We start from the raw sequence: 21410 nt of genomic DNA on the forward strand, positions 1-21410 counted from the left end.
TATATAATATATATTATATATATATTAAAATCCCTTTAACTCTCATTCATAAGTTTTTTAGCTTGACAGCAATTTAATTCTAGATCAGGTAAGAAATGATCACTGAACAGATGGCAATGACTTTATATTGCTATCAAGTTGTGCTGAATTTGAGTGGAATGCTGAAAAATGAATATTCTGCTAGCAGCTCTCACTCCAGCTATTTTTCTCCTGCTTATTTAGAATTATGTGAAGAGGTTTTATGCATTGAAGGAGAACTGTGACTCTGTAAAGCTGTAGAACAACCGGCCAGTAGGGTGGCTGTCTCAGAGGTGCTTGTTTGCCCAAGCTGTATTGTTCAATGCCAGGGGGTCGAGGCTCAATTGCATACTTGAAAGTGTCACGTGGACACAAGTTACCAAGTTATTTGCTATCTACCAAGATGTTCAGAAGATATTCTGAAAGATTCAGAAAACTAGCGAGTAATATTATCAGTTTATGCTACCTTACAGTTCACACCAGGTCAAACTACAACCAGTTTCCATAAAAAAAAACCAAAAACCCATGAAGATAAAGGCTAATGTTTCCTCTTTCTTTAAAACTTATTTTACTTTAATCAACCACTTCCTTCACTACTACTAAAAATAATTCAGAACTATGACATCAGAGCCATTCTACTGCCAAAGGACATGGCATAAAACTTACTTGCTGTTTTACTTTCATGAAAACACAATAAACTAAAGCAAAGGTAGTATTTCAGGGTTTTTTCAGAAAATGCACCTCTGTACTCTTTCTATTGAATAGTTTAGATCTCTTCCACACTACAGTATTTTGAGTAGTGTTTGGTGTTTTGTCATGAATTAGTAGGAGAGCATGCTCTTTTAGGTCTTTGTTGTGAACTTTTATGATGGGAGACATTTTTCAAATTCTCCTTTGCTTTAACAGTGAAGTGGACCTAAGCTCCTTCTTTTTTTTTTTCCCCTAGAAAAAGAACTAAATTGAACTTCTAAAACTGCATTTATCCGCTTTGTGATTCCCTTTTTGCCTGGAGGTTGCAAAGTGTTTGAAAAAATGGTGTTAGCTGCAGTAACTCAGTTCTAAAGAGCATGTAAGAGAATGTCTACAGTTGCATGTAGTAGTTGGAAACTATTTTTATCCATCCTGAAGGAACATGGCTAATCAAGATGACACAAAGGCAGGACTTTCAGAGCCACACTTTGAAAAATGTTGAGAAATGCGGTGTTCATTATTGTAAATACTCGGTTGGTAAGAGCTGGGTAGCAGCCATATGAAGCTGTAGAAGCTGGCCTCTAGGCTGGCTGTCTCAGAGGTGCTTTTTGTTCAGTGCCAGGTAGTGTTTAGAAATGTCAGGTGAATGCAGTGAGTCTAGCAGAAAAAGAAGAGGGAATCGCCATGCTGCCTTTGTACATTTCATTGGGAAACTGTAAAATATTTGAGGAATCACTGGATGATGCCACATGTATGCAGAGGCTGTATAGTGCATTTGCAATTTCCCTAGTCACATGACAGGATAGGAGCTGGGGGATGACCCTCTGCTAATCCAGCCCTACAGTTGAAAGGCCTGCCTGTAGGAATTCTCTTAAGCATCACCAAAATAGTGTTTTTCTGGAATAATATTTTTTTCCCAAAAGGAGCTGGAACAGTTAACTTTGTGTGAGGCTTTCTAATAGATGCAGAAATTGGAGTCCTGTGGTAGACAAACTTGAGTATCATCGGATAGCACTATTACAGAAAAATTCACAAAGAACACGAACATGTCTTTGATATTGAGGGGGAAATAAGAGGACAAACCTAAAGAAATCCTGGTTTTGGTAAAGTTTCGAAAAATCTTATTTTAATCATTGCAGTTTACTCTCAAATATATACATAGAACAGGAAATGGGATAAAATGGTATGTGTAACAAAACAGTATAATTTTTTACCCACTGAGTATTAATGTCATATCCAGATGTTCTGTGATACCCAAAGTTTTATACAGTTGATGGACCTTTGAGAGGTTATCTGTAAAATTTATTCTTGTACTTATGACTTAAATGAAAAAATCTTACTAATTTGAGCCAGCAAAGTCTGCTGCAAGTAAGTATATGGAGATCTGTAGGGTGACATACCCATTTCTCATGAACAGAAGCAGAACAACAGCTCAACCTTTTCTCAGTTATAACTTACAGTCTTTACAGTTTATACCATTGAATCCACTTTGGAATGTCTATTTCCATCGTGCACTAACAGTCTTATTGAAGGAAATCTGTCAAAACAGAAGATTTTTGGAATGGAATAGGGAGTTTGCTCTCAAACTCCAGGTGTTGTGTCCACTTGATTAAAATCCATGCACCCTCTTTGATTATCCCTTTCACTGATGGGTGTACTGGGTGTGTCTTTTGCTTCAAGGAGACTCTTTCTTTCTACTTCAAAAAATTAGATACCCTTGAAAGTCATTCCCTCTTTTATGAATTTTTTGTGGCATATTGACTGTGAAAAGTCAAAGCTTGCGATCTTGTTCTCTTACTGAACAATTTTTCCTCTTCCAGTACTTGACTGCTTGTTCAACTTCAGTGAAGCCTCTCAACCTGCTTCCAAATTTTTATCTCCGAATGTGAAATAACAGTCTAAATGTTAGCGCATACCCCAGCAGGTACCAAATTCAGTATTATTAATTTTTTTTTCAGAATAATCAAAAGCAATTGTGTGCAGTATGTGAAAACAGTCTTACACGCATATTCCAAGAAAGGTTTGAGATAATTTCTGTAGAAAATACAGTGGTAACACAGTCAGTCAGAAATTTATCTGAACATTTATTTCTGTTAGAAATCATCCTCTGTTCCTGAAGTTTTAAATTTTTGTAGATAGATAAGTATAGATAATGATGTTACTTAACTACTTCTCATTTTTCTTACGCAACAGGTTATTCAGCTACTGACTTTCCTTTAGGATTATGCAGAATATTGCTTGGAGTCAGTACATGGTAGACCTTTTCCATGTGTTTAAATGACATGAATGTGCTTCACAAGTCCTGTGTTTCTTTCTAAAGCTTTGCCTCTGAAAGTGACTTAGTACACTTGTTGTTTACCAACTGGATTATCATAGTATTTAGCATCGGTACAGTGGGGTCGTCATATGAGGAACTTGCTGGAACCACACAGAGAGATAGTCCCTGCCTTGGGGATTATACAATTTAAATGAGAATACGTGCATTCAAGCAGGAAGGGGCAATTCAAGAATCAGTGGACATATGACAATTTCTAAGCCTGTAGACAGTACAGTTTCTACTGAGGATTCAGAGGTTGTCCAACTTGCTTGGGAAGATCACTGAAAATTACTTTTTTGTTGTTTCTGAGTGGAGCTTGCTTCAGTGCAATGTTTCAGTATTGTAAGTGGAAATGAATCAACTTTACTCTTCCAGAATAATTCATGCTCTGTCTAATCTGACCTCTCTAACTGAATAGGTTCTACTAGCTGAGAAAAAGTACATGTAAGTACTTTGTAAGCTCTTGAACTATAATAAATATATAAAATATCATTAAAAAAAACCTCTATCTGCTGACTGCTATTTCTTTGTATGAATCTTGTTTATGACATACCTGTATCACTATGTGTTGAAGAGTCTTCATTCTTAAAAATGAAACTGGAATTAAAATTCTGTAATATAAGTATTTTAAGGATAAACAGATTTACAAGAAAATTGTAATTGCCATGAAATGTTGGAGGCACAGAGATAAGTACATCTAAATTCTTTGAAGCAGGGAAATGTCTTAGAGTCTTAGTTCTTTCTGTCCTGAAGAGATAATGTGCGTGCATCTAAATTATGTTCTGGATGTTTTTTTAGTCTCCCTGTAGAAAACAGATTACTTAATGCTCAATAAGTAAGGTTCTTTTTTGTTATCTTGACCTTTGACACCTAGATTCATGAATGGAAAGAATGAAAGGAAACAAAGACAGTTTGGATTCTGTTTATTTGAAACTTTCACTTGTACAAGAACTTGACTGACAGGTATATAGCTTCTATTTACAATTAAAGACTGCCAGAAATTGGTATAGATTAGTAATAGTCTGTGGAGAGTTTGGTGCCTCTTTTTTTCCTTCCCTGCTTCTTCTCTGCCTCAGTAGTTGCATTATGTTGTAGGCTTTACTGCATTTTATTAGGTTCTATAATTTCAGTTTAAAAATAACTGAATTGGCAGAGTACAAATGAAAGACTCTCAGTGTGTGTGTCAGTGGCAGTTTTGCTATTGGTTTCAACACAGTTGTGATTTCACTGTGCTACTTTACTTGTTTAATCTAAACAAGATGTAACTGCAATTCTAGTTTCATAGTTAAACTCTGCATAGGCTGTGTAACTGAGCTGTTTATAATAGAACTGAAAGAATAGGAGAATATCCAGTTTATTCTGAAAATTGAATTAGCCTTGGTGCATCTTACTGTCAAAACTTGTGCTAATGGAACAACAGAATACTGATATTAGTAATCTAAGAAAATGCAGTGCATAAACAGTCACAAATGTATTTAAATATTTTTTTAGTAACAGACGGTGATTGCTAACAAAGTTTAAAATCAGTGACAGTAATGCTATAGTCAGTAATAGATTGATAGAAAATGTTGATATTCACTGAGAGAGAACCTTGGTTGCTTTTTGAAAAACTTAATGTTTTTTAATGAAACAAAGCATGAATTCAGATACAATGTGTAGGAGCAAATATTCAGGGAAAGTAATAAAAGATATGCTAAGAGAAGCTGCTGGAACTTTGTCATAGGTACTCATTGGTATAATGTGTTACATCAAAGTGGTATATATTTTGCAACTGCTTTTTAAGCTCTTTTTCATAAATGGCTGTAGTATATTAAAATACTCAACCAATTAATAATAGTGAGTTTAGTATTTAGTATTTGGAATGTGGGATTTATTAAATTATTTTATCTGGGAAATCCAAGATGACTGGTGAGGGATCTTGACCATAACACAGTCACAAGTCTAACATTTTTGAGAGGCCTGTTTTTTACTATTAGATTTTATAGAATATTCTTGTAGATTATGATACTTTTTTCAGCCTGTGAATGAAGGAGAGCAGTTATCATTGGAGGTCTTTCTATCTTAAAGATAAAACACCTTTAACTGAACAGTAATGAACAACTGTGGAATTCGAAGGTTCTGTCCAAAGATCCATTACTCATTACTCCAAAATTACACATTGCATCTGTCTCAGTATTTTCATGTATCTGCCGTTTTCCTTGTTGGAGAAGGGAACTCATTTGAACAACAGTGTGATTTTATTTATTTATTAATTTATTTTATTTTACTTTATTTATAACCCAGAATCTTGCATCAGTCCCAAACTGGTACAGTTCCACTGTTTTGATGAGAAATGTGATGATCAGCAGCACTGAGAATCATGTAGGCTGTTGTCACTCTTAGTTATAGCTCCTTCCCCCCAATCCCCAAATCAGCAAAGCTGTGGTATGATTGTTGGTAGATTATTCTGTAGATACATTTCTGTTTACAATGTCATTTCAATAAAGGATTCTTTTCAGTTCCTACTCTTGCATTTCTCCCAGAAGCAGAGAATGTAAGTGTGAATGTAAAGAGAGCACAATTAAGGAAGTGAGCAACAAATACTCGACACAGTAGCTCATATGTATTTCCATTAGTCAAATGAGGGGCTTCCCATCATTCTTCTGCCTCTTGTCTATGTCTGCATATTAATCAAGTATCTGAAATATGCATATGAGAAGTAACCATTTATACTGTAATAGTTACAGCTTTAATTGTAAATTTCATGTATAATAATTTGTACCATTTTTTTCATGAGCTGTGCACATAATTTGTTCATTGTATTATTTCCAATCTATCTTCCACAGCTGCAATCTGAATAAGTGGCTCAATTATAGTTAGTATTATCCTCTAATATTTACTATGCCTCATGGAAAACTTTAAAAGAAATATTCTGTTTAAAGACAATTATGCTTAAATATCATGGTTTTCTAAGGACATTTGCATGAAAACAAATGCATGTTGTTTTCCTCTTCCATACTTCTATCTGCAGTAGTATTTCTCCCACGTGACATCATAATCAGCTGTCATATGATGTTGAAATTCAGTGTGACCAGAGTTTTCTGGCTTGGAACACAAATGAGTTTTTGTGCATAGCTTTCATTTTGCCCCTGAAAATTAAGTAGTTCTGATTTAGGAATCATGAAGAAGTGCTGTTAATAGATATACTGAAAATATGTAAATCTAAAAACATTTGCTAAAGTAGTCTGTTTTTAAAAATAAGCAAACAGAAACAAGTTTGAACTTGCATGAAAAATTTTTTGTATTATTTTCTTTTTTTTTTTTTCCAAAAATTATTTCGTTTTTTTTTCTAGTGGCAGCCTTAGTTTTAGGGAAGGATACCTTGTGACAGATTTGTTCCATGGATGATCTGGTCCAGAACTTGTGCAAATACAGAAAGCTTACGGACCATGTTCTTTTCTCCTTTGCACAGTTCTTTTTTAGTGCACTCAAAAGTATGGGCTTGAAGGCAGAATTTTCTTGCAAACTTTGCATTTCCATAAAGTAGCCCTTGTGTAACTACTGCTCTGCTGTACTGAAAAATACGTAACGCTACTACCCTGCTATGTGTTGCTTTGAAGAGTGGAAACTAACCAGACTCAGCACACAGAAAATGCTTTGTAGAATCAATTGAATGCAAATTAAATGTCTGTTCTTCTGCTTTTGGCATAGTATTCCTGCCTATACTCCTATTTTATCAAATTGCACTTCCCATTTTTTAAGATTAGTAGAGCTTGAGAGTCACGGTTTATAGAATTGTCATCTTGATAAATAGTAGAGATTAATGCTTTCATCCAAATTATGCATTCTTTTTAGGATGATAACATTACATAATAGTAGGGGCAGATTTCCAAAGTCTTGATCAACAAAATGATCACAGAGACTTCTTAAATAATTCATTTCCATCTATCAAGGCTGACATGAGGCAGCGTTACCAAACAGCTTCCATTTGACAGGGCAGTCCAATAGTACAGTTCTTATTCATTGCTCTGCTGCTGGCACAGGAACACTTGTGGGCATGTGTCCAGGTCCCCAGGAAACTTGGAATCGTTCCATGCTAAAGCGCTGTAACTGTGGCTAACAAACCAGCTGCTGTATTGAGCTCAGAAGGAAGTCTTTGTAGCTGGGTGGAAGGAACTTAAGTTATTTGCATAACATCCAGCAGCCTTAGTGGAAAGGGTTGGCAGGAGCACAACAGCAGGGTAGGCATTCAGCTTTTCTTTTCTGACCATATCTGTCAGCAGTTCCCTTCTGAAATGCCCGCATGAGATGAAAAGAGAGAGAAGTGAAGAACTCAACCAAAAGGACTCTACAGGTCTGAAGAAAGGGTACTCATGGTCATATTGACAACATTCTTTCATTCTTTGTGGAAGTAATAATTTGTTAAATTCAGCAAACAGAAGCAGTTTATAATAAAGAGTATCAACATCTATAAGTGAATGTTTGTGAGTTGCTAAGTTCTTACTACGGAGAGAGAGAAACCTTAAAGAACAACAAATACAGGAGAGTATAGTGCTATCCATCAGCACAGGTTGGCTGTCAACCAAAACATGCTGTTTTACTGAAGTACAGAAATTTACAGAAATGGTCATTTGTATTAAAAACAGGCAGATTTTGTCAATTAGGCCAATTTGAGATTTAAAAAAAAAAGTTTATTAGTATACCTTAAATATACTGTGTCACATTTTCAGATAGTAGTATTTCCAGTAAAATGTCAATCTACAGTCCTGAAACAGGCATTTCTTTGGTCTTCTGTCACACCAGTTTTACAATGTAAAGAAAAATAATTCTTTCTCCTGCCTTCCACAAATACAGCTGTTTGTGATGTAAAACAGTAAATCATGTTGTGAATTTGGATAGAAAATAAATGGGGTGGTAGTGTGCATTTGTTGCTTTTTCCTCTTCCATCCCACCACCTCATCCCCAATTTAAATTCTACCTGGGTTATGTTCCCAGTCCAATTCACTACTTTTGCACAAATGCTTATGACAGAAAAAGGGTTAACACAAGGGAAGAAAAGAATAGAGTTTTTGTAGGGTAGCCTTTTCTGACCTTTTATGTATTTTCCCATTTTGTAAGAGTTTTTTTTTTTATTTTTTTAGAAAATGCATATACTGATGACTTCTGTGAATGCTTTTTATATAGAAAAAGGCAAGAAGGCTAGAAGATGTAATCACCATAATTTCAAAGAAAATTGAATTAATTTTCAGTAAGATATTAAATATCTTTCTCAATATGTGAATTGACCTTTCTGGGTTCTCACTACTTTATATTGCAGAAACAGGAAAGGTGATTCTGCAATAGTTTAGTTTTCTTTCAGTGTTTTTATTTGACAAGGTTTTATCACAATTCTACAATTGTATAAAGAACACTCTAAGAGGTGATAATAAAGCTGTCAGCTGTTCATGTTAATATGTATGCCACAGACGTTTTATTGTGTTTTACCTTTGTAATATTACTTGTGCCCAAAAAATATTAAGCATATTGATAGATCTGAGAGTGCCCCATGGAGAACGACTTGGGGGTATTAGTGGATGAAAAACTGAATATGAACCAGCAATGTGTGCTTGCAGCCCAGAAAGCCAACTTTATCCTGAGTTGCATCAAAAGAAGGTCGAGGGAGGGGATTCTCCCCTTCTACTCTGCTCTGGTGAGACCTCGCCTGGAGTAGTGGGTCAAGCTCTGGAGCAATCAGCATAGGAAAGACATGGACCTGTTAGTGTGGGTCCATTTCTAATTTATGTTATTACTTTGCCCCCCGACTCCACTTTTTTTTTTTTTTAAGATTTTTTATGGTATTAAATGTGGGGAAAAAAACCTCTTATCTTCTGCGCTCCTCTTACTACCTTGTATCTTCAAAGACCGAAAGGGAGCATTCATATTCCAGGCTAATTTGACCTGACCTTTTTTCTTGAACTCTGGTACATGCATATTATGCTGATTTGCAGCATCCTAAAGGATTGTTTTGTTGACATTTTTGTTCAAGGAACAAAAGCTGAAAAAGAAGTACATAACATGCTTTTTTGTCTCTTATTTTGCTCTAGCTTTATGCAATGGGTTAAAGGATGAGCTCTGCCTGCAAATGAATCTTCACATCATGAGTCATGGTCATTCTTAAAACCATTAAAGCCATTGAAGAATGTTTTTACATCCTAACAATTCCAATTTTGTAATCAAATTAACACTTATCAATAGGGCTACTGTCTTTTCTTATTTGTGGAAGACAACAGACTTGTTCTTTAGCACAGTAACTGAGTTAACAGTCTAGGTTTCCAACCGCAGGAATATAATGTAACAGAAATGACTATAACTGTTTTACACAGCTAAATAGTAGTTTACACTCCAAATAAAGAAATGTAAGGAAATCTCCCTTTGGGGAGAGAGAGAGAGGGAAAAAAAAGTGAAATATATTTATTCACTGAATTAATCATAGTAGAGATTACTTACCTTTAAAATGTTCTTTTAAATAGGATGCAACACTTTTCTTTGTCTAAAGTCCTATCTGTTTCATGTATTTTACTTACCTTTTGCTGCCAATTTTGCCCCAGTAACACCTGTGTGTATTAGTTTCAAGCAAACTTGAGAAAGATGTCTTAGAGATGGCTATGTTATTTCATATTATTAAAAAAAAAAACAACAACAGTGATTAGACAGAGAATAGGCATCTAAGTTGCTGTCAGTATTGAAGGAAATGCATAGAGAATTTCATGTGGCTGTTGTGCTTGGGAGAACCTGGTCTGCTGTTCAGTGTGTGTGTACTGGTTAGGCCATGAGAGAGATGCAGGTTCAAACTGCTCACATCCTGTGAGCATCATATGGGAAACTGGGATTACTGAATATGCTGGGTTTTAAGGAGGCAGAGGATACAACCAGCCATACAAAACCATACAAAGCATGTCTCATTAGTTACAGTTTCATGGGTTGTTGTGTATATACAAATAACATTGGAAGCTCACTGCTACTATAAAGATTTTAATACGCTTTCTCTGTTTTTTTATGAACAGATAAAAGAAATTTGTCTGGATCAATACTGAACTGAATGCATCTGAACTGAAGGAAATGTTTTAAGATTTCTCTCCTGACAGAAATTGTACAAAAATGGTACACTGACGTTTCTGCTTGCAATCCTGGGAAGACTGTAACTGTATTTTTATATTGCAGTTTATGGGCCCATAAAAGACAATGTAATAACGAAAGTAACGGCAAATTTATGCAACAGTAGTAGTTACCCTCCTACTGACTGGATATGAGTGATCAAAGGTCTTTGCAAGAAGATAAGCACAAAGTTAGCAGAACTTCCTCAAAGTTCAGGGAGTCTTCAAGAAGCATGCAGTCTGATGATTATTTTGCTCGGAAACTTAAATCTTTGAATGGTAGCATGGGTCCTCCTGTTTCTTCAAATGCATCTAGCAAAACTGAAAATAATCAAGCAAATGGTACACCAGCTGTGCCTAAAATGGGTGTTCGAGCAAGGGTGTCTGAATGGCCTCCTAAAAAGGATTGCTCTAAAGAGCTGAGTAAAGCTGCTTGGGAAAACAGACCTCCAACTGGTTACGAAAGTGTTGGCTCGGTACTTCCAAATGGACAAAATGACCAAAGCGATGGACAGCAAGAAGAGCTGGAATTGGCATTTACGGAGGGAAAATATTCGATTGGAGATCTTTTTGTTCATTCCCCTCAAAGGGGACTTCATCCCATAAGGCAAAGAAGCAACAGTGATGTGACAATAAGCGATATTGACGCTGAAGATGTGTTAGACCAGAATGCTGTTAACCCAAATACTGGAGCAGCTCTTCATAGAGAATATGGCAGTACCTCTTCGATTGATAGACAGGGCTTGTCTGGTGAAAATTTTTTTGCAATGCTGAGAGGATACCGAGTGGAAAATTTTGAACATAAAACCCTTGCTCCATTTGGATTTTCTGAGTTTTTCCACTGTGATCCTACAGTTTCTCCAAGTCTACATGCTGCTGCGCAGATTTCCAGGGGAGAACTTGTCAGGATTTCTGGCTTGGATTATATGGATAGTGCCCTGCTTATTGGTCGAGACAGGGAGAAATCTTTCAAGAGGAGACTAAAATCAGAAGCAGTAGAAACATCTCTGTTTAGAAAATTGCGAACAGTTAAAAGTGAGCATGAAACTTTCAAGTTCTCATCTGATCTGGATGATAGACTAGACAGAAGTGTTCGTTCTTGGAACTGTCAGAAATGTTTTGCACATTATGATGTTCAGAGTGTTTTGTTTAACATAAATGAAGCAATGGCTACCAGAGTAAATGTAGGAAAAAGAAAAAATATAACCACTGGGGCTTCAGCTGCGTCACAAACTCAGATGCCAGCAGGCCAAACGGGAAACTGTGAATCTCCTTTGGGAAGCAAAGAGGACCTCAATTCAAAAGAGAATTTGGATGCTGATGAGGGTGATGGGAAAAGCAATGATTTAGTGTTGAGTTGCCCTTACTTCAGGAACGAAACTGGTGGGGAAGGAGATAGACGGATTGCACTTTCTAGGGCAAATTCAGCATCTTTTTCTTCAGGTGAAAGTTGCTCTTTTGAGTCCTCTCTGAGTTCCCATTGCACAAATGCTGGAGTTTCAGTACTGGAAGTACCAAGAGAAAACCAGTCCATTCACAGGGAGAAAGTGAAGCGTTACATCATAGAACATATTGATCTTGGAGCATATTATTACCGCAAGTTCTTCTATGGAAAAGGTAAATCTTTCTAATACAACTGTTTTGAGATACTCATGCATTAGGTTTAAGTTGCTCAGTAAAGTTATTTTTTTCCTCTTCTTCTCTATAGAGAGACTGAGGTATTATAGGGGATCCTGAAACTCCTTACTAAAATTAAGCCTGTTATTCTTGCTCTCCCAGAGGGATGTTCAGCAACCAGTGGGTTATGTAAAAAGTTATGCAATTCTTGTGTAAGTTCACTAAGTGTGGGGTCATTTAAATTTGTACATAAACTAACTTCTCAGAACCAAATGTTCTCGGTGGGCAGGAGAAAAAGACGACGTTTATATTCAGTAAATACATTGGAAATACTGATACCCAGAGTGGAAATCGTTATTTCCTAAAAGGTGTCTCCAAAAGGGAAGGTTTTATTATTGGTGCTTATGTCTCCCTTCTAGATTCTGCTGTCTTTAAGTGTCTCTTGGGGCCTTTCATACTGTATGCACATATACATACTCCTTAAATAGAGAGCTTCTGATGATATTTAGTTTTTCAGCTTAAAGAAGGTTGTTCTGTGCCTTTCTCCTAGCCTTTTACCCTGGTTTTTTAGCATATGTTCACACTACAAAGTGCCAGGGTATTCTTCTCAGCAAAGTAGTTATCTTGGCTTTAATCATTATTCAGATAAACTCTTTCCACTTTGTGATCTACTTTGGCTGTCTGTATTTGGTACTGCATTGTGCAATGTGTGTGAAATCTCTGGTTTTGTGGGGAGAACCCCCCAAATACCTCTCTCTGTCCTTACAGTATTATGAATTACAGCTCATTCTCTTTGCTGTTATTAATAGGAAAAAAAAATCTGCTTCTGTCCTTAAAAGACTGCTTGTTACTGCCCGAGTCTTCCTGAAATCATAATTCCTCTGCTTTCTTACTATATTTGAAGAGCAGGAAATAAGCACTGTACTGTACTGCTTCCTCCTGTGACCCTTTACAAGAGACTCAAAAGTGGATCCAGTACAATGCTTGTTTTCACAATACAGTGGATACCCAGGACCTATTGGCTGTAAAAAACCACTGTATTTAAAAGGCAAGGAAGAAAAGAATCTGGATCTGTCGTGAAAGAGGAAAAAAAAGACCTGGAGCTAAGCAAGGAACAGGCAGTAAATTCAGGGATTCAAAATGGCTTTTAAGCAGGTTTTGAAGGATACAAAAAAAGTATTGAGGGAGTCAGTGTGTTGGAAATTGAAGGGAAACTTGTAACAAAAAGGTGATGTATTTTTTGAGAAGAAAGGATTGACATAGACATGAAAAGAAGATTGTCAATGACAAAGGTGGTGGCAGAGTAGGAGAAAAAAAAAAAGGATTAATCCAAATTAAAGTGGACTTGTTTGTGAAATGCTTTTGTCTTGGATGAGTTACAGGTTCTAAAGGGCTGAACATTTTTTGTGAAGAAAAATCTTGTTAGAGAGATTTAAAAAAAAGAAAATACTAAGAGTACTCAGAAACACTTTAAATAATATACTATAATCAAACCTAACTACCTCTCTGGAAAGCTGATGTGATTGTAACTACTTTTTAACTTCTGTTCTGGTATTATGTATGTCTGATCTCTTGACTACAAGTAAAGTATGTTTATGTTGATATAGTATTGAAAAGTTAAGAAATAGTATCTGAGAATTTTATCCCACATAATAGGAAACTTGAGTTGTTTCTGTCCTTATTACTAATTGTTCTGTAGGTAGAGTTCTTCAAAAGTAAATAGGATGTGATGCATTTAATATCCAGTAATAAATTGTTACCCTCTCACCTTTACAGTGATGTATAAGCTATGCGCTGTTCCACATTATCTTTCTGTAGGGCTGTAACAGAAGCTACGTGAGGGAAATCTATATTGGATGGCTCTTACGGGACGGATGGCAAGTCAGGGCAAACATGTTGATGGAACTAAAACTTTTTATTTTCAATACCTGTTATCTCAAGGGATCAAGTATATAAGGAATCTCTAGACTACGTCCAGCAAAACACAGTTCTCACCTAAGCAGAGTTGTATTGTGGACAAAGGCAATAAAACAGGCATATTGCCTTAGGCACCAAAATGTCTTGCTGCTGTGCTGAATTCCCACATAAGAAAAAGTGACATTTATATGCACACTGAGTCTCACTTGATGCTCTTCCATGACAGTGAGCTCTCCTGGCTGATTGTTCATTGAATTGTAGATTTAATAGCACAGCTGAATTTAGCAAAATAATTGTGGAAGGATGAAATAAAAATTTAGCAAACAATAGTCACTTGTATATAGAGGCATATGGAATGCCTCTGACTTTCTTTACTTTTAACAAGATATCTGTGGAAAAGATATAACTTTCTGAATATATAGTTAAGTTTTATAATTGGCACTTGTCAGCATACAAGTTTTATTTCTGTTTTAAGATACATGGAAGAAACACCCTGGCATGTGTAGCCCTCATTATTCAATTCCCTTTCAAGAAATGAGAGATTTGGAATTCAGTGTCTTCTAAAATGAGCTGTAGTTTTATACTGCATATTTATAAGCTTTATAACTATTGTTAAAATCAAATCCAATGTGACTGATGTAAAATATGTTAATGTTTATGGAAAATATCTTCTCAGTTTTCAGTTAAGGTTTGTAAAAGCTAGAACACTTTCTCTCATGATTTTGATTTATTAATGGTGTTCTTTAGTGAACTATATTTTTATGGGATAAAAGGGGATGGAAAGGGGAAAAAAGGTTTTATTCTCATTGATTTATTTTTTTTCCTGTTGTGCAGATATCCTTATAATACCTTGAAACTTGGCTATTAATACCATGTTTTTTATTTGAGGGATGATAGCAACCATTTCTTAATATCTTACTGTATCTGTCTCCTGATGAAAAGTTGGAAAAATGTCCTAGAAGAAATGTGCAGGTGTAGCAAGATTCTGGTATTAACTCAGTTTTGTGTAATTAGGACTAGAAGAAAAGTTAATTATTCCTCAAAATGAAAAAATAAAAAATGAGGAATATTTTATCATTTCTCTTTAGACAGCTAGAAAATAGCACTTGTTTTCTCTTCTTCTTTCCAGCTGATACTTTTAAATCAACATAAATACATTTAAATGAGCTTAATGAGTTTGTACTTTGAGATTTTTTTAAAAAAGCACGTCTTGAATTAAAAATGTTTTCTCCAAATCCCAGAATATCAGTAGCCATGCTATTCTTCAGTTTACTTCAGCTTCTTTAATTCCCATTCTTGAAACTGTTTGCTCTATTTCATTTTTGATATACATAAATAACATCTTTGGTTTTGTGACATTCATATTGTACAAGCAGTAAGCCGATATCTGCCAAGCTTGCATTTTTCTGCTTAGTAAGACTGCAGCCAAGAAATGTAGTTACTGTGTAATACCCTTTTCTAGATTTACATCAAAATGGAAGGCTATAGAAACCCTAACTGAGAGGTTTACCTTTTGTCAAAGCCTGAATATGCAGTTGTGGGGAGTTTTTACGTTGTTGAAAGTGTTTGGCCTCTGAATCTCTTTCTCTGTCTGGTCTGTAAGATCCTGCTCCATTTGATAAATTTGCCCATTAAGGCTCAGAGTTTTAATTTAACACTGGAAAATCTGTGAGGTATAACTTATCCATGCAGGTAGAATGCTCAGGGGAACGAATGTAGTTGGCGAGCAGGAGTGAATAATTTAATGTCTGTGCCCCTTTGATGCCAGGTGTTACTTCCAAAAAAAGGATGCTACTTGTAATGTGCTGCTACTCATTTTCTCTCCACTGGGAGATGGACTGTAACCACCAACATACTTTATAGATAGATTTTTGAAAGGCTACTGGAAACTTAATTTCAACTTGATTTGACAAATAAGACTCTCACTTATGTAGAAATAACTTTTATCTTTTTGTATCCATTCTGAGAGTATGGATGACTTTTCATTGAAAGACATTTTGCAAAAACTTCCTTACACATTTCTATAAATACACTGTAAAAAAATAAAAAAGGTATCAAACTAGCTCAAAAATGCTAGCAAAGTGGGTTTTTTAAAGTCTATTACTTCATTGCCCTTTAAAATAGGGAAATACAGCATAACTTGGATTGGAAGACATTTCTGGAGGTCATCCAGTCCAATTCCCTGTTTAAAGCTGCCTTTAAAGGTAGGTTCTGAATAAACTGCTCAGAACCTGTTCCCCTTTAGCTGTCCCTTTAGCTTTTGACCATCTCTAAGAAAGGAGATTTCGCAGACTTTCCTGGCAAGCTGTTTCTGTGTTTGATTCCCTTAAGTGAGGGGCTGCATCTTGTGATGGCTGCATCTTTTCCTTTGTTTGTACCATGGAGAAGAGTTTGGCTCTGCTTTCTCTATATAAGCCTCATCAGCCAGTAGGATCCTGCAATTATTTCCCCCCTTAACCTGCTCTTCTCCAGGCTGCACAAGCCCATCTCCAGACTCTCCTCATCTGTTTTATGCTCCAGCCCCCTAACTGTCCTGGTAATTTTCTTCTGGCCTTGTCCCACTCTGTCCAAAACTGGACACTGCTCCCTGTGTGGCCTCACATTGCTAAACAGGAAGAAATAATGTCTTCTCCTGACCTGCTAGTATGCTCTTGCCAGTGCAGCCCAGAGTGTGGTACGCCTTCATCTCTGCAGGGGTTCTGCTGGCTGCTGTCCAGCCTTTTGCTCACCAGAGTCCCTAGTCCTTTTTGACAGAGCTGCTCCTGAGGCAGTTGGTCCCCAGGTTGTGCTGTTGAATGAGCTTGTTCTGTTCTGGAGACAGGTCTGTGTTGGTCTTCATGAGATTTATGTCAGTCCATTTTTTCAGATTGTCTGAGGGAGAGTTTGTTCAAACACGTCAAATTGAAAACTTCAGAGGTTTAGGAGTTGCTTCACATGAGTTCAGCTGTCCCATCTCAGCAGCAGCAGCCTCCAGGGGAAGGGGAGAGTGGGCAGTGAAGCACAGACACCCTACAGCCATAGGGCTGCAAAGTTTATGCATTTCTGTACTGCCCTATGCACATACTACTCATTTGTTAAAAGCCTGAAGGTTATTCCCTTCAAGTGTTGCACCCAACTACAGCCTTAACCTTCAATACATGAACTATTCTTGAGCTTGGTCACATACATCAACTTGTTCAGGATGTTTTCTATTCATCATTTATCATAGAATTGTAGAATTTGGATAATTTAAAAAAAAAACTCCAAACATTAAACAGTAACAGCTCCACTATCAACTTTTGACAAACCTTTTAGTAACTGGCCACTAAATTGGAATTCGTGTTGCTGATCACAGTTCTCTGAGGCCAGCTGTCCAGCCAGTTTATGTCCACCTTGTAATTTGCATGACCAAACCATGTCTTTTTAGTTTAGTTACATGGATACTATGGGAGACCCTGTAAAAAGCATTGCTGAAGTATGAGTCAGTGACATTCACTGCTCCTTCCTCATCCATGAAGCCAGTCATCACATTGTGGGAAGCAACTGGGTTGGTCATGCATGATTTATGTTTGGTAAATCTATGCAGGCTGTCTCCAAGCATCTTTTTGTCCTTCACGTGCCTGGAAGTCTCTTCCATGAGAATTTGTTCCTTAATGTCCCTGGGAAATAAGGTTTATGGTGACTAGATATAGCTTCCCAGACCGTCTTTCTTGCCCTTTTTAAAGGTGGGTGTAACTACTCACTATGACCTTTCGAAGGTCATAAAGAGTGGCCTTACAGTAGCACTGGCTAGTTCCCTCAATATGCATCCTGTTTGGTCCCTGTGGACTTGACTGTGTCTAGTCTGCTTAGATAGTGTCTACATCCTCTTCTGTCAGTAGTGCTTTACTCTCCCAGACTGGGCCAGCTGGCTCAAGGATGACTTTAACTGTTCATCAAAGACTGAAGAGTTACTAGCCTCAGTTTTCACTTGTTAAAACTGAGTTGCTGCTTTGAATGTAAAGCTTTAAATAAGAGTAAATGGAATGAAATTAAGGAAGCTATGTAGCACTTCATTTTTTGAAGAGTGTTAGCTTATGTTGAAGAATTTATGTAGATATAATTTCTCCAAAGTAGTTTCTTGCAGCATCAAGCAGAATTAATAGTAACAAAAAATGCAAGAAAAAAAAATTATTTCGTAGTAGTAACAGTTGCAGTAATTGGAGATATGAGTGACCATGTGATATGAGTGACCATTATTATATGAGTGAACTTATTGTTCAGTTCAGAAGATCCCAAGCCAGTGTATTTACAGATCTCATAGCTCAATTAAAAATAACATTTTTTTTTCCTTACTGCAGAAATTTTTAATGAGATTTGATGAACATTTTTTAAGAGACTCAGACTTCATTATTCTTTTCTCTCTTCATTCACTCTTGTCCAAAAGAGCATCAGAACTACTTTGGAATAGATGAAAACCTTGGACCTGTAGCAGTCAGCATCCGGAGGGAGAAGGTTGAAGATGCCAAGGAGAAAGAAGGATCTCAGTTCAACTATCGTGTAGTTTTCAGGACAAGTGAGGTAATGTTCTCTCGGTAATTCTGAAAAGGAATGGAAAGGATAACTTAGGATACTAGTTTATCAGTGGATTTGTTGCTAACTTTGAAAGTTAATAGAAAAAGGATGTTTCTTGTACTGTTAGTAAATGTAGTTGCTCCTGGAACAAAGCTTCTGTCTGCTGTACTGCATAAAATTTGTCTCTTTTTGAGTGGGCCCCTAAAAGGAGGCAAGTTGGCTGAAGGGAACTGCAAGGGGCAAGCAAAGGAACAGATGATAAGAGCAAAGCTGAAGATAGGTTTGGATCAAACTGCTTGATGTTAAGTTTCTAATGGTGGAAATAAAGGATTAAGAAATGTAGAGACTAAAGGAGGGGAAAAATATGAAAGCTAGTACTATGACTTTTTTGTTTTGTTTCAAAATAATTTCTTAGAAGCTTTTTTCTTATACTTTACATACTTGATTTGTGGAAGGAATATAATATGTTGATAAAAGTAATTGTCTTATTTGGAAGAATAGCTCAGTTGTGATTGTTGTGGAAGGACAGGTCTCATAACTTCTATTTCAAGTGAATTGCTATCTCTCGCAAACTAATTTCTTCTTTATCACAGCAACTAGCTTTGATTTGTGTGAAAATACACAATGGTATAGTAGCAAGTTACTATAAATTTCCATAATCCTTAGGACTACTGTGTTTTGTTGTGATTATAACACAGAGAAGTGTTAGCTAGACAATATCTCAGGGCTCATGTGCTTTTATAAACAGGTACAGAAACGTATCTTTTTCTTCCCATTCTTTCTTTCATGCCTTTGCTTAAACCTGAAGTTTATATCTTTAAAAGCCATTGTAGTATTAGAACTAAAAATGTTTTATGTGTTTCACCTTTACTGCAGCTTACTACCCTTAGAGGAGCAATTTTAGAAGATGCTATACCGTCCACTGCTCGACATGGCACAGCAAGAGGTCTGCCTCTCAAAGAGGTACTAGAATATGTAATACCAGAGCTGAGCATTCAGTGTCTGAGGCAGGCGTCCAACTCACCCAAAGTACCTGAACAGCTGCTAAAACTGGATGAGCAAGGGGTATGTAGCACATGAATTTTCTTTAAAGACTATTCATTAAAAAAAAAAATCTTAAATATTTTACAGGCAAGGTTAATAAACATGGATCTGTAATGCAAACCATTCACTTCCTTGGTTTTGGAGGTACTTGTTTATTTTCATTGACAAAATGAGGTTTGCTTTTCTAAGCAAATTATTTTTAAAATACATTGCGGCTTAATAAAAAAAAATATTGGTCCGGTGAGTCTCTTGAGTGAGGGAGAGAAAGATTATAACTGAACTTAGCATTGGTAAGTGATTTTTCACAATCTGTATTTGCACTTTAATATGTACAAATGTTGAATGCAAATGAAAATACATCTAACTTTTTATTAATATTATGCATAGTTAAGGAGGCAAAAGGATATAATGTATTAAGTCTCTATAAAATGTTGTGGTTTTTTTACAATAACATTTTCTGATTAACTTGCAGTAGTCTTACTAAAATAGAATGCTTCTGGGTTCAAACAACTGAATTTGTGATTGAGGCTAATGAATTAACTGCATAATAATGAAATATTTGTACAGCTTAAATTTGGGGAGAAAATGGTAAGGGTTATTGGGTTCAATAAAAGTGAATCTGCTTCATTCAAAGCTAGTTATTAAATACATAGCTTCTGAATATTTTGTAAAGAACAGGCTTGTCAAGGCTTTTAAATCAATTTTTTAAACTATACTTTTTACAAATGTTCATTTAAAGTGAAGATTGCAGTTTCTAGGCAAAAGCCAGTATTTCTCTGTTGAAGTTGAATTAGCTGATGGATCCAGTTGATTATTATTGTGCAAGAATTAATTTTTTAATTCTAATCCTGTTTCAAATGTACTGATTGTGTCTTGTGTTGTGGTGTCTACCAGAACTATTCTTTTTCTCTTGTGGTTGTAACAATTGCTTAAAACCAAGCAAATGCAGGCAGAGGAAGAAAATTGCTTTTTTGGGTGGATTGTTAACCTAGTTTTGTATGTATATTTTACTACTTTTGTTCACTGTAGTCTTTGAGGAGGACTTTGATTTGAAAATTCATTTTGCCAGATGTCCTTATTTTTTTCTGTGCTTGTCAGTTCTTCTGGTAAAACAGTAAAGGGAAATCAGAAGCACTCAGTTCTGAATCTAAGAGTTCCTGATGTACTGTTGCTCTCTGTCTTTCCTGTTTGACCTCCAGGGAGAGTTTAGGTTAATCTAATAAACAGTATTCACTGCTCAGACAGGCAGTATGTTCTAGGCAGTATAGAGTACTACTTTATTTGACCTGAATGTTTCCCAAGATAACTGTAAATATTTCCCAGAAATTGGAAATGGAGATTGTCTGTTGAATTGGACAAAGTAATTTTTTAATCATCAAATGCTAATTTTGAGAAATAGCAATATGTAGCCCTTCTTTTTATTTTGGGTGATCAATTTTGAAAATTCAATCCTGTTGTGAAATGGACTGTCACCAGGCAAAATGTAATATTAATGTATTTTATGTGCTGCTTATTATGAGATAATTACTTGTACATAGACAGAAAGCCGTGCACAGAACTGGTGTGAGATCCATTTATGCTTCTAATCCTCTTATGTACTTGATGCTTTCAGTTTATTAATCAAGCAAATATAAAAAGAGTTATGCTTGGCAACTGAAGGTGATGACTGGCTGAAGTGTGATGAATTTAAAAATATGAATAATGATTTAGAGGATTAATGCTGTCACCAGAATAATAGTCATTTTGCATAATGTTATATTAAATGTTTGCATAGTTCCTCAGCAGACTGAAGACTGTTTTGATGTTTTGATTTAATTTTGTGAAATCTAGTATGGATTATGGAGGGAACTTGTGGCTACAACTTTGTCTCTAAAATGACAGTAGAAAGTAGTTGCAAATTGAATGGCTGACCTAATTTGAATATATAAATAAAGAATCTGCATTTTCCCAATTTTTTTTTTATTTTTATTGGTGGCATATTAAGCTTTAGATTTGGCTGTAAATTTACAACAGTCAACTATTTGTCAACTATTTATTTATAAGGACTTTATTTACAGGACTTTTTCTTTCTTTTAACCTCTTGCTAATTCCCTCCTAGTTCCCCCTCTCCATTTCTGCTAATCGTTGTTTATTGTAAATCACAGAATCACAGAATATTAGGA

General features: G+C 36.0%; 1 protein-coding gene across 1 annotated transcript; it reads left to right on the plus strand.

The window, feature by feature from the left end:
* Positions 1-10132: 10132 nt before the first annotated feature.
* On the plus strand, positions 10133-19314 carry LOC104537010 (signal-induced proliferation-associated 1-like protein 2). The gene is made up of 3 exons (XM_010179775.1): positions 10133-11754; positions 18077-18210; positions 19081-19314. The coding sequence occupies exons 1-3, from the start codon at positions 10290-10292 to the stop codon at positions 19282-19284; spliced, it is 1803 nt and encodes a 600-aa protein (XP_010178077.1). The 5' UTR covers positions 10133-10289; the 3' UTR covers positions 19285-19314.
* The last annotated feature ends 2096 nt before the right edge of the window (positions 19315-21410 follow it).

The sequence above is a fragment of the Mesitornis unicolor genome, unplaced genomic scaffold (genome assembly GCF_000695765.1).
Source record: "Mesitornis unicolor isolate BGI_N332 unplaced genomic scaffold, ASM69576v1 Scaffold47412, whole genome shotgun sequence".
Classification (NCBI taxonomy): domain Eukaryota; kingdom Metazoa; phylum Chordata; class Aves; order Mesitornithiformes; family Mesitornithidae; genus Mesitornis; species Mesitornis unicolor.

Excerpts from the sequence above, each read along its gene's own strand:
- LOC104537010 (XM_010179775.1), top strand. The coding sequence starts at position 10,290 with ATGAGTGATCAAAGGTCTTTGCAAGAAGATAAGCACAAAGTTAGCAGA. Across the intron at positions 11,755-18,076 it reads CAAGTTCTTCTATGGAAAAG|AGCATCAGAACTACTTTGGA; the intron begins GTAAATCTTTCT and ends CTTGTCCAAAAG. Across the intron at positions 18,211-19,080 it reads TAGTTTTCAGGACAAGTGAG|CTTACTACCCTTAGAGGAGC; the intron begins GTAATGTTCTCT and ends CCTTTACTGCAG.